This window comes from Antrostomus carolinensis, unplaced genomic scaffold (assembly GCF_000700745.2).
Source record: "Antrostomus carolinensis isolate BGI_N321 unplaced genomic scaffold, ASM70074v2 scaffold16534, whole genome shotgun sequence".
Classification (NCBI taxonomy): Eukaryota; Metazoa; Chordata; class Aves; order Caprimulgiformes; family Caprimulgidae; genus Antrostomus; species Antrostomus carolinensis.
In genome coordinates, this window is record NW_010310256.1 from 31,673 (window position 1) to 45,829 (window position 14,157).

General features: G+C 38.0%; 1 protein-coding gene across 1 annotated transcript in view; it reads left to right on the plus strand.

The window, feature by feature from the left end:
* The window catches only part of CCDC146 (coiled-coil domain containing 146), a gene marked incomplete at its 5' end in the record, with an annotated part of 69,477 nt that overhangs the window by 22,701 nt on the left and 32,619 nt on the right, over positions 1-14,157 (plus strand). The window contains 1 exon segment of the mRNA XM_010166365.2: positions 9,365-9,447. Within this exon segment, the coding sequence (XP_010164667.2) occupies positions 9,365-9,447 (83 nt within the window).

The window sequence follows — 14,157 nt, forward strand, 5'->3', positions numbered from 1 at the left end:
CTTTTTATCAAAAGATCATAATCTTTTTAAGATTAAAATTTGGCTTAGTTTTATTCGTTTCTGGAGAGTCTCAAAAGAAGGTTAAAAAGCCTTGAAATTCAAAACAGGGAACGTCGAAGTTCTTAGAGTTTTTATTTATATCACATTTGAGTTACAGAAAACTTGTTTTGAAATTCTAGATGAATTTTTTGCTGTATTGCTTTGAGCTGACTATCAGGAAGGATTGAATATAATCTGTTAAAATGGAGGATGTAAAAGCCTGCTTCACTTAATGTGGTAGTGAGGAGGTGCTGATGTAGTTAGGGTCAGATTTCCTTAGTTTTGCTTACATGGAAGTATACCTTATTTATCAGGGGGGTCCTCTCCCTCCCCTGGTTTTAATTCCCTTTCCTATTCTGACATCTCTTTCTTACCAACATCTCATCTACATCCACCTTCCAGCCTCAGAGAAATTACTGTAGTCCCACATCCAGGGGCTAGTGGACCTGAAATCAATCTGGAAGGATAGACAAGAGCTCCCTCAGATCCTGCAACGATTGTGTGTAACCTCGGATTGTGCTCTTTTCCTTGGAATTTTCTTCAAGACATGTTGAAGAGAGTTCTGATGGTGAGCTGTTAGTAGCAAGCAAATATGAACTTACCAGTAAGGATTTAGAGAAAAGTTTTGCAGGTGTACACAGCAGCTATCTGAGCATAAATATTCTTCTGTTTTTCTCATGGATTCCTATATTTAAAAGGTTCCTGCCCAGAGACAGAAAATTCACCTTTTCTTGCTAGAAAAATATGAATGATATGCCCTTCCCTTTTCCCTTTTCAGCAAAATCTTCCTCCACAGAGGACATCATTAATCAGAGGACATGATTATCCAGTACTGTTTTTCACTGACTGAAGGAAACAAATCTCATTTGGAATTTGGGTTTGGATTTGGGTTTGTTTTGTTATACTTTGTTTTTCTGGTAGAATAGCCAAGCTTCAGTTAGCAGGTAACGTGAAAAATTTAACAAAGTTACAAAATTACACTCATGTTAATCAGTTAAAGATGAGTGTAAAGTAAAAGAAAGGGTAACTTAATAGGATAAAATAAACATAACAGAAAATTTAAATTACAAGGGAAGACACAAGTAAATCCAGTAATAGGACACATACTTCCATACTTTTTATGTAATTACATTTATGGGAGTACAGGGAAAAAGAAAGCAAGAAGTTGCCAAGCAACCATCCTTTAGCAGCCAAATCTTCATCCAACTTTCCAATAATTCTCCATTTAGATAGGGACAATTTATTTTACTTTATTCAGATGATCTCTCAGTTTTGTATGTGTTTAAATATGTATGGGGTCCCAGTTCATTGCATAAGGAGAAAGAAAAGCTGGGAAAGACAAGATACAGATAAGTACAACTGACGTGGAAAGGGACAGGAAGACTCAACAGTTAAAGAATATTTCCTGTTTACCCAACTATATTCCAAACTCCAGATTTGAGATGGCCGGTATAAGAAAATTATCTCAGTTCTTTCCAGGGCATTATGGTTAACACAGGACTGAAAAAAAGCTTGCCTCAGTTGCCATTCACAAGCTCTTTTTTTTCCCTCACTACTCTGTCTTCTGGCTCATTCTTTTCCTTTTCAGTGTAGCAACATAATTAGTTGAACTAAGGACAACCACCATTTTACTTACCCCAGCAATGTGAGAGCTTACAAGCAAAGAAAATGAATTCTTAAGTGCATCCTGGAGGGAGGGGAGAGGAGTGAAATGTAACTTCCTTTTTCAACTTGGGATATTAGTCTTGTACACAGCTTTTTTTAATAGAAATGTAGCTAATACAGATCCAATAGATCAGAAGAAAATTACCACATTAACTTAGAAATGTTATCTTTGTGTGTGTGTGTGCATATATAAATACTGTTGGTTGTTTTATCATAAATTGTTTTATTTGTGTGTTCTTTAACAATGACTTTTTTTGAACTAACTTGCAAGCTTACTTCTCAAAGATTGAAATCTGGAAGCTCTGATGCTCATTACAGTCACTGCTGCCAAAGTATACTGTTTTTTGAATTAACCCAGCGCTTATTCAAATATATGTTACTTAAACTCGAGTGTTTTTACCAATAATCACAGAATCATTTAGAATGGAAAAGACCTTTAAGATTATCGAGGCCAACCGTAAACCTAACACTGCCAAGTCCACCACTAAACCATGTCCCTAAGCACCACATCTACACGTCTTTTAAGTACCTCCCGGGATGATGACTCAACCACTTCCTTGGGCAGCCTGTGCCAATGCTTGACAACCCTTTTGGTGAAGAAATATTTCCTAATATCCAATCTAAACCTCCCGTGATGCAACTTGAAGCTGTTTCCTCTTGTCCTATTGCTTGTTACTTGGGACAAGAGAATGGCTCCCACCTCACTACAACCTCCTTTCAGGTAGTTTTAGAGAGTGAGAAGGTCTCCCCTCAGCTCCCTTTTCTCCAAACTAAACAACCCCAGTTCCTTCAGCCATTCCTTGTAGGACTTGTGCTCTAGACCCTCCACCAGCTTCGCTTCTCTTCTTTGCACACACTCCAGCACCTCAATGTCTGGTAGTGAGGGGCCCAAAACTGAACACAGCACTTGAGGTGCAGCCTCACCAGTGCTGAGTACAGGGGGACTATCATTTCCCTACTCCTGCTGGCCAGGCTGTTTCTGATACAGTCCAGGATGCTGTTGGTCTTGGCCACCTGGACACACTGCTGGCTCATATGCAGCCAGCTGTTGACCAACACCCCCAGGTCCTTTTCCATTGGGCAGATTTCCAGCCACTCCTCCCCAAGCCTGTAGCATTGCATGGAGTTGTTGTGACCCAAGTGCAGTGCACTTAGCCTTGTTGAACCTTATACAGTAGGTGTCATTGATCCCCTTGTGCAGATCATTGAGGAAGATATTAAACAGAACTGGACTCAATACTGAGCCCTGGGGAACACCACTTATGACCGGCTGCCAACTGGATTTAACTCCATTCACCACAGATCTTTGGGCCCGACCATCCAGCCAGTTTTTTACCCAGCGAAGAGTACATCCATCCCAGCCATGAGCAGCCAGTTTCTGTAGGAGAATGCTGTGGGAAACAATGTCAAAAGGCTTTACTAAAGTACAGACAATATCCACAGCCTTTCCCTCATCCAGTAAGTGGGTGGCAGCTCATAGCAACATGGGGCAGCCGTTTTCCCAGGAACACAGTCCTTTGTTGATTACTTGCTCTCTCCGCTGCTGCATGATGGCACTCGAGATGATGTGCTCCATATCCTTCCCTGACACCGAGGTCAGACTGATAGGCCTGTAGATCCCCAGATCCTCCTTCCAGCCCTTCTTATAGATGTGTGTCACATTTGCTAAGTTCTAGTCAACAGGGACCTCCCCAGTTAGCCAGGATGCTGATGAATTCTGGAAAGTGGCTTGGTCAGCACTTCCACCAGCTCCCTCAGTGCTCTTGGGTGGATCCCATCTAGCCCCATAGACTTGTGTATGTCTAAGTGATGTAGCAGGTCACTAACCATTTTCCCCTTGGATTATGGGGGCTTCATTCTGCTCCCCATCCCTGTCTTCCAGCTCAGGGGACTGGGTACCTGGAGAACAACTGGTCTCACAATTAAAGATTGAGGCAAAAAAGGCATTAAGGGACCTCAGCCTTTTCCTCATCCTTTGTCAGTATGTTTCCCCTCGCATCCAGTGAAGGATGAAGATTCTCCTTAGCCCACTTTATGTTGCTAATGTATTTATAGACACATTTTTTATTTTTTACTGCTGTCTTTTACAGCAGTAGCCAGATTAAGTTCTGAAGATTCTCCTTAGCCCACTTTATGTTGCTAATGTATTTATAGACACATTTTTTATTTTTTACTGCTGTCTTTTACAGCAGTAGCCAGATTAAGTTCTCGGAGATTCTCCTTAGCCCACTTTATGTTGCTAACGTATTTATAGAAACATTTTTTATTTTTTACTGCTGTCTTTTGCAGCAGTAGCCAGATTAAGTTCTGGTTGGGCTTTGGCCCTTCTGATTTTCTACCTGTGTAACCTCACAACATCCTTGAGATGCCTGCCCCTTCTTCCAAAGGTCATAAACTTTCTTTTTTACCCTGAGTTCCAGCCAAAGCTCTATGCTCAGTCAGGCTGGTCTACTTCTCTGCCAGCTCATCTTTTGGCACATGGAGATGGCCTGCTCTTGTGTATTTTTTACCCTGAGTTCCAGCCAAAACTCTATTCTCAGTCAGGCTGGTCTACTTCCCCGCCAGCTCATCTTTCGGCACATGGGGATGGCCTGCTCTTGTGCCTTTAAGATTTGCTTCTTGAAGAATGTCCAGCCTTACTGGTCTCCTTTGCTCTTCAGGTCTGCTTCTGAAAGGACTCTGTCAACCAGGCTCTTAAAGAGGCCAAAGTCTGCTCTCTGGAACTCAAAGGTAGCAGTGCTGCTGACCCCTCTTTACTTCTCCAAGAATTGAAAACTGTGTCATTTAATGGTTGCTGTGCCCAAGAGGGCCTCCAACCCTCACATCACCCAGAAGTCCTTCTCTGTTCACAAGCAACAGGTCCAGTGACATGCCTTCCCTAGCTGGCTCACTCAGCGGCTGGGTCAGGAAGTTATCTTCCACACACTGCAGGAACCTTCTAGACGGTTTCCTCTCTGCTGTATTGTATTTCCAGCAGATATCTCATAAGTTGATGAGAACAAGGGCTAGTGATCATGGGACTTCTCCCAGCTGCTTATAGAACATTTCATCTGCCTCTTCCTCCTGGTTGGGTGGTCTGTAACAGACTCATAAACCAAGCTAGGAATATGGTCTATTTCTTACATTGAATTTCCATGTTGCACTTATTAGGAATTAGAGTACTTCAAATTAATCAGTGGAGTCTTGTGTTACCATTTTGAGGTTTGGTTTTGCTTTTTTGGGTTTTTTTGAGTAATCTTGGCAAGACTCTTGACCCTAGGCTTCATAGGAATCTACTGACCATTAAACAAGATATTAATGCTCTCTGTATGTTATGAACATAGTATAAATTTTATTTAATCACTTGTAGACATAATAGACACAAATGTTTTTACAAAATTAAGATAATCCAATCAATGTCAGATCCAGATTTTAATTATGCAGCTGAGGTATTCTGCATTCACTCTACTGTTGCAGATCTTGTGTATTAGTTCTTACTGATAAAATGAAATGGAGTAGGACCTCTACAATCTGTCTGTAGGTGCAGGTTAATGAAATAAAGTGCACATATAGTCAGGCTTTATATGTATTTGTGTACTTAACATATGTTAGTAGTCTGTAATTTTTACTATGACATGGCTAGGAAAGAACAATACTCTATCTGTGCCCATAGCCAGCATCATCTAGCTATAGAGGAACAAAATTATTAACCGTTGTCTCTAGTGCAATTTAAGAATTGTTATTTATTCTGTGTTGAAACATGCCTTTTATGATAGTAAAGACAAAAATGAACCTAATTCAAATTAGACAGAATCTCGAAGGAAAATGTGACTCATCTATTGTGAACATTCAGAAATAGAGGTAAAAATATATATTTATGAATTCCAGTTCCAATTTAGCTTGTGTTATTTGAAAAAAAAAAAAATTCTAATACTGAACTTGAGTAATAAAGCTGTATGAATGTTTTCTATTATGGCATCTGGTTACAAGAATTTTTCTATACTTCTCTGCTAAATCTGAGATCCAAAAGCAAAATCTGGAGTTTAGAGATGCAACTGGCATCCAGAAATTCAGTATATGGATTTAATGTTCCTGATTGATGTTTTACTGTTTACACTAGTGTCACTTTTCTGACTTGGGAATAATTGTTATAATACACCATAGTACTATATAGGTCCTATTGGAAATGTTACCCATTTCCCTGGTTTCAGAATAGAGTAGGTCTGTAAGTCTGTGGAAGGAGGACTATTTACACTAAATTAACAGGCAGATAAGAGCATATTAGAACTGGAGGCATTGCCTACAACATATTTCTTATAGTTATATATTGGTTAAGCAGTTTAGAGCCTTAAATTTCAGCTAATTTATTTTTTACTGTTGCTAATTCCATTAGCTATACCAGATATTTTTAAAAAAGGATAAATAGACCCAGAATGGCCGTTAGATCCTATCTACCATTCAGGACAAAATCTATTGTAAGCACAGACAAAAAAAAATGAGGGGCATGATTTCATATCTGATTCCAACAGCTTCTTCTAAAGCCAAATGGAGATAAATGAAAAAGCAAAAGGTGAATTACTAAATGTTTTGATTTAATGATTGGATGGTAAGACTAAATATTCAGCCATTAGTTAAGGAAATAATGCTCACTCTTGCAAGTATCCCTGTTTAACTTCGTTTATATAAGTGAAAAATTATCCTCATGAGTAAAGATTTGTTCTGGATTGTTGTCCTTTGATTACATTTTTCCAAATACCATTTTGGTTGCTAGAGGGAAACTTAGCAGCTAATATTGTTCTCCACAGTAAGATGTTTGTCCTTGTAAACAAAAATATATAAAAAATATGTGAGGCGATGATCTGGAAGGGAATGTCAGAGGCAGAAGCATATTTCCACAGAGAGAGGATGGGCAAGGTCTATGATTACAAGCCAAGAAGGCCAAATGTGCTTGTTTCCATGCAATGGAATAAAGCATAAAATATGCTGATGAGAAACTATACAGGAAAAAATGCTGTAATAGTTATTTTAATTTGCCATTGAACTGGAGGATGTCCATGGCCACGAGAGGTGGTTTGCTTCAGGACTGTGAACAGCCTTTTCAAAAGGTGGAATGACAACCAATTTCTTTACTCTAATTCCATTTTAGATATTGGTAGGAACCAAAGTCATCCCAGCTGAAAAACTGTTTACTTCTCAGCCCACCTGATGGCAAACAAGACAGACTCCATCCTTTATACTCTCCACTGAGTAGTGGCTCTAAAAGAAGGCGATTCCTACCCATTTTCAGTGTCTTTTGCAAAAAGCTGTTACTCTTCCTCTGCTGACTGTGCACAACCATAGTTCCAGGTCCAAGTGGGTACCTACTGTCATTGCAGTTCTATCCAAAATTTTTGTTATCAATAGGCAGTGTATTGAGGGACTGGAAATCTGCTATTCCTCAGCATGATAGAAATATATAAGAAAAAAAATTGCTAGCCCCATTTTAGGCATTCAGTGAGTTTCTGGGGCTGTCCATTGATTCAGCTAACATAGCTTCTGAGGTTTGTTTCATTTACATATCACCCTCTACCACATACGTAGGAAAGGCAGCCTTGAATGCGTTATATGTCTGTATATCAAGGGCATCAACCCTCGTCTAGTTTTATGACCACAAATAATGGACTTTTTCTACAGAACTCTCATGCTTTTCCTCCCTTCTTCCACAACTGACTATTTCTTCCCCTCAAGCTGTTGCCTCTTTCCTTTCTTTCCCTTCTGCCTTCCCAAGAATCTTGGAGATAACGGTGTGCTGGGCTTTAATAACAAATCCTGGGATCAGGGTAGCCCAGTGCTGACTCTCTGATGGCTCTCCAAATGAAGCTGTGGTAATGGGAACTATCTGGTGATTATAGTTTTCACAGAAGTTTCACTCCCTTTGACTGGATGGTTACGCTGTCCATACAGTCTGTCTTATGTAGCCCTCAAAGCTACGTGTCTTCATCTTGTATTGAACCAGCCTTGTTGAAATAGAGGTCTTAGCTCTGAACTAAACTGAGAAATTAAGTGTAAAATGTGTAAAAAGCTTATGGATATAAAGGAGAAGACATAGCCTGAAGGACAAGTGAGTTTATTTCTGCGGAAATGCTATCCAACATGGCATAGGTTTGCGGTGAGAAGCTAAGCAGTAAGAAAAACTCACAGGTAAAGATCAGATGAGCATGGAAAAGAACAATAGTGAGGGTCCACCTAAATAGGATGACTATACCTACGTAAGAGGATAAGAAATAAATGGGTTGAGATAGGGAAATATTTTCTTTTTCACAGAAGAGCTAGTTAGCATTGTGAACTTAAGTGAACAGTGTCTTTGGATCATGGACGATGCCAACATAAATATTTGAGAGCTGCTTATCTTTAATTTCTTGCAAACAAGCGAAAGATGGATCTGCTTTCCTTTTCTCAGGGCTGTAGACAGCAAAAATTGTCTTTGGTACCATAAAATATTTTGCAGCAGATCTTAATACATAAATCAAACAGCTATCAACAAAATGTATACTTCCTTTGGCATATTTGCTTGGGTTTTGCTCTTTGACCACAGGACTGGTTCTGGACAGTTTCTCCTGGATATTAAAGAAAGGGGCATCTACAGAATAGCCCACATAAGAGTCTCTTAAATGGCTCTTAAGTTCAGCTTAGGAAACAGCCTTTCCCTGGAGGCCCTGTCAAATATTGAAGGATGACTCCTGGGATTTTCCCAGTGCTGTAGTAACTTTGTTTCTTATTTCAGGAGATCTGCGCAACTGCATTTCTTGGCAGATTCCCATAAAAGCTGCTGCCCCAAAAGGCTAGCTATGGTCTTTTACAGAGCCAGATCACTTTACATTTTTAAACCTGGATTTAACCTGGTTCTCCTTACCTGTAACCAAAAGAAAGGAAGGAAAGGTTTTCTAAAGAAATATCTCAGGAAGTACTATCATATTGCTGCTGTGATATTTCCCAGTGGCAAAATTGGGCTTCTAGTCCTATTTCCTATTTATATTAAGAAGGACTAGTTCATTGGCCCAAATTACTGCCCTCGAGACACCTGAGGAATCCCCTAGAGATGGGTGCGCTGCATCACACACATGGGTTATTTAGTACTAAATGCGTGGAGTGGTTTGCTCTTGGTCTCTGCTGAAGGTCTGCAGAGGAATGTAAGGTAGTGTGTTTTGTGGCCTGGGGATGATCTAGCTTGAGCCCAGCTCCTCTTTTTTTGCAGCTATATTGCCTGTGGACACACTTTAGCACAAACCAGACTTTAAGCCTCAGTTTCACCTGTTCAGACCAGCTGATATATATATATATATACCAAAACTGAACTAGTTAAGCAATGCGGGAAACAGGTGATTTAGAGCCTGACTTCAAAGTCAAGACAGAATTATGATGAAATGTTAATACAGAAAGAAAATCAGAGAAGAAATGGTGGTGTGGGTAGAACTGCAGTTGTGACAGACGCGTTCTGTATATTCTTATATTTATGCTTTGAATTATTATGTAAATAAGCATTTTATCCATCTGTGTGTTGGATTTGATTGTGTATTTGCTTTGGTACGTTACCAAAGACTGTATAAACTAAAAGGCTGCCAATTATAGTTCTAAAATGTTGCAGCAGAATGAAAATATTAATGCTTAGGAGATTTCATAACTATCTGTTTCCCTGCCATAGCTATTTTCTGCTGGAAAAATCACAGGCACCAGAGTAGCCGAGCTGAAGAGGAAGTACACCCTGCTGCATAAGACTGTGATAAGGTACAATATTCCCTCTTTAGACTTTGTTTAAGTAGCCAAAGCATTACATATTTAGAGTCATTTTCTGCTGATGCTTAAGCCTAATTAACATTTAAGGCTTTTATACAGTCATTGTTCATACAGAGGAAGCAAGAGCACAAGGTTGAAAACCAGTATTATTTAATAGGAGGTTTCAATGAAATTTGGGATATTCAATTACCTACTTGAACAACACCTTTGTTTTTAATATAAACATAATAATAATGGCAGTGAAGGGAAGGACAAACTGCAAAAGACAATATACAAGTTTGAAATAAAGATCTATTTGAAGATCCTGTAGCCAAAATTGTAACATATGAAAATACTCTGACCTGTTGAGCTAACATCATAATGAGCAACTGAAGAAGATAAAGGCACATTTCTAAGAAGGAAAATGAGGCTCTGTTGCATCTAATAAGTGTGAATTTTACCCTCAGATAACATTGACAGTCACATTAGACAGGACTGCTACTAAATTTAGAAGGTTAGAACCTTAAGCTTCAAAGTATAAATGAAACTTGGAAGTTAGGTGTAGTAGTTGTGAGTCTGCCCTGCTCCAGTACTTGCTGGAGGAAAGAGATCGTGCTCATAGCCCAGTGCTAGGTTTGAGCGGGGCATGTGTGAGTGGAAGGAAAAGAAAATTCAGGGACAAAGTGGGATGAGATGGTACAGTTGTGCTAGGTGAACAGTGTGTCATAGAACAGAGCTGTTCTATTGCAAATATTGCAATACTACATTAGTATTTGCGACTAATAATTTTTATATTACCTATGGTGTACCCATAATTATCAGTAAAATCAACATCATTATATTCCTGTTTTATTTCTGTAATATGTATCATAAGATGATCTTTAAGGTCCTTTCCAACCTATATCATTCTATGATTCTCTGATGTCCACCATATTAACAATATTTTAGCCCAATTTCCCTGTCAGTCCACATCAAAACCTTTATGGCAATTCTGCTTGTAAGAGAACCATGGCTATTCAGTCACTGAAGCTAAGCCCTAATTTGAAGATTGTAAAACTAATTCAAGACATACCTGCTCACTTGGGTTATGCTGGGATTTAGTGTGCCTCCTTGCAGTCTGAATAGTGGTAAGTGCTAAGTAATGTAAATTCAAAAAGGAGCTCCGCAAATCATGAAAACATGGTTGTTATTCAGGTTATCTGAGTCTTCTAGTTTCATCTTAATAAAATGGGGAGTTAGAATATGGCCCTGACTCTGTAAGAAGTCATCTGACTTTATTCAGATTACTGTGTAGCAAGTATTTTTGGGAAGCAAAATTAAAAACAGCACTCCTAAACCTGTTCAACACCCTAGAAAATTGAAGAAGCATTTTCTTAATGCTCAGAACTCAGTGTGTTATGTGGGTTTTGGATTAGTTGATTGTGAAGGCTTCTACCACCCTGATGTTCACTGAACTGAACTTGATTGACTTCTAGCCAGTGTTAAAAGTTTGAAAACTGTCTTTGGTTGGAAAAAATACAAGCACATTACTATATATTTTATTTTATGTATTTATATAGCATTATTCTATATGGAACATTCTTTTATGTAAAGACAATTCCCTTATATGTGTAATAAGGGGAATATGGCCTGAGTGAAACAGGACTCAGCTGTCTTTTCTGTCACAACAAAACTACATAAACACTGTGCACCAAAAGCATGAAAATGTTAGATGGTACATTACATCTGTCATTCTTTCCATGGTTCTCACAGGAGTATGAAATTGCTATACTTCTGTAAGAAAGTTAGTCGGAGAGAATCACATCACGGTCTTTACTTAGATGTTGTCACGCATCAAAGCAAAATGACAACACGTGAATGAGTACCAGTTCCCACAGATAAATTTCTCTTACTAACAGAAAGCAAGAAAAATCAATTACAAAAATTGATTGCAGTCTCCAGTATATTTTAAAGACTCTTCAGACATCAAAAGTGAGATCCACTTGTCCATATGTTAACATCAGTGGACATACACATGTGAACTAGGTATCTAGAGTCCCTTAACAGTCAATAGAAAGAAATAAGGACCACACACTTCCCCTTTATATGGACACCTGCAAGTGTCTGGGTTTCTCTGTTGGCTATAAAGACAGTTCTGATGATAGGTTCAGTATGAATATATACTCTTTTCCTGCAATGAACCATTCACTGAATCAATACCCCTTTTAAATTTTTAGTTCTTCACCCTTACATGTATAGTACAGTTCTGTGGACGAAGAGCTTATTTTTTTTCCTTATTGCAGTTGAATTTAATCTCTTTCCCAATTAATCCCCATCTGCCCCAGTGCTGTTACAATGCTGCGTGGAAACAAATGGCACAGCATGAGGTCTTCAGGCTGCGTGTGTTCTTTCCTTTAGTCGCATACAAAAATTTCAATGAGTGTCTTATGCATTTTAAGCAGCATAGATCCCTGTGACAGCTATGCCAAACGATTGTAACTGGTCTCTCTGATACACAAATTTGTCTAATATGATGAATGCAACTAGTCTGTATGCAGATCATTTCCAAGGCTGTTGCTAGAGTACAGAGTTTTAAGTGTGGTCTTTTGTTTAGTGGTAAGCAGTCCTTTATTTCTGGGTTTCACATTTGTACAATTTGACATTCTGGAAAGCTGAGAGATGTCACCTAGAAGATAACATTTTTTGATACATTTCTTCAAGGTGTTATGTGCTTTTAAATTTATGTTTGCTGCACAGCTGAATTTCTGAGAATGGACTGTCATCCTGTTCTCGTGCTGTCTTACCCACCCACTTTGCAGTGAGACTGCACCTAAAGCTGAGGTACCTGAGCTTATATTTGGCCCATGAAAACCCATTTGGTCACACAATCATGTGGCCAAATTGTAAATTTTTATTTTTATTGACAGTTTGGGAATCTCAGCTTCTTAAGCCTATGTTAAATTATTAATCACTTCACAAACTGAAAAGCTGCCACATCAGACTTGGCAAGCCTACTTTGGCACTCATGTGATTCTAGATGTGTACATTGTGTAGGCGTCCAGTTATGTCTTCATTGTCTTCAATTACATTTAAATCTTCACATGAAAAAATACTGTTGGCAACTATAGTGAGCAAGATCTGGTTTTAGATTCAACACAGCTCAGTTCTTGTTTCTATTTTTATCTTTTTATTGTCTTGAAAAAAATCAATACTAAGAATTTTGCTTTTATAGAAGAACTTATGTTTTATGTAATTTTATGTAAAATTTATGTTTTCTGTAAGAATTATGATTGAAATGAATGTGTATTACTGAAAACAATTATATTTTATCCTAAAACTGGATACATTCTGTTGAACTTAAACAAGGTTTAAATATTGTATAGGATCTTGTGTCAATAAATCAATTTATTTTTCCCTTAAAAAGTTACTGTGTAGATACATCACACATGAAGCTGTTTGTTCGTGATAAAGGCACACTCTTGTTTCCTGTTGAAGTCTGTGGTTTTCTTATTTTCTAGTGTAAAAAAGGAAGTGGTTATCTAAGTAGAAATGTTACACAAAACAAAACTTTTTCCTCTACATTATTTCAGCTATGTTTATGCAGTATAGTCAGCTGTATATTTTGTGTTTTATAGTTACCATCTCAACTCTATTCTTCAGTGATACATAATTTTGGTTTTGTTGCTAAGCCATAAATTACATTTTTGAGCTAAAATTTATGTATAGAGTTTCTCAATATGGAAGATTCTAAATTTCTTTGTTTTATAAAAACATTAAATTGCATTATATTTTTAATTATATAATTAAATATTATTATATAATAATATTAATAATATATAAATAATAGAGTTCTTTATTCTTCCACATAGTTTGTGACTAATTTTAATATACTATGATACAAAAGTTATAATGTAATTACATTGAGAAGGCGTACACAATGATTTCTGTAGCATAAAGAATAGGTTTATATGTTGTGCATTGTATACTAATTTTTGTACTGTAGTTCCCTTTAAGATTTTTCCATAATAATCAATGTATTTTACTAACAGCCTTTAAGATCTGTTCTTCAGCTATCACCACATAAGTTCCTAAGTATATTATGAAGACTAGTCACCTAACATTGACAGAATATTACAGTTTGTTATTTCTGTGTAGCTACACTTTGGTGACACAAGTCAGATCAGACAACTGATCATGTCTACAAGCCTTGTAATAGACTTCCACAGAAGTTCACAAATGTGTTTGCAGCTTGTGTATAATTAAATGGCAACACTACAGCAATAGCAACATGCAATTCAGCACTGGGTGGGTGTCCTGGTATTTCCTAAGCACTTAAAGGTGTCATATAGCCCAGACTGGGCCTTGTCCTGGTGAATACTTCCCTGTTATTTGTCCCTACGCTGATTCAGATCCAGCCTTCAGCACTTGTTGCGATAAAATGAATTCTCTGTCTCTTCACTGGTTCTAGGAGGTGCTAGACAAATAAATTAGACTAACCATCTTTCATCTAGTTAAAATGAGATGAGATAAATCCCATTCCAAGTCTAGGTATGCAGAAAAAAACCCTCACACGAGATTCCACTGCTCTTATGGCATCACAGGATGATTCAGGTTTGAACAGACCTCAGGAGGTCTCTGGTCCAACCTCCTATTCAAGGCAGGGTTAACTAGGAAGTCAAACAGGATTATTCATGACTTAATCTCATCTGATCTTGAAAACCTTGAATTAAATATTATAGGTAG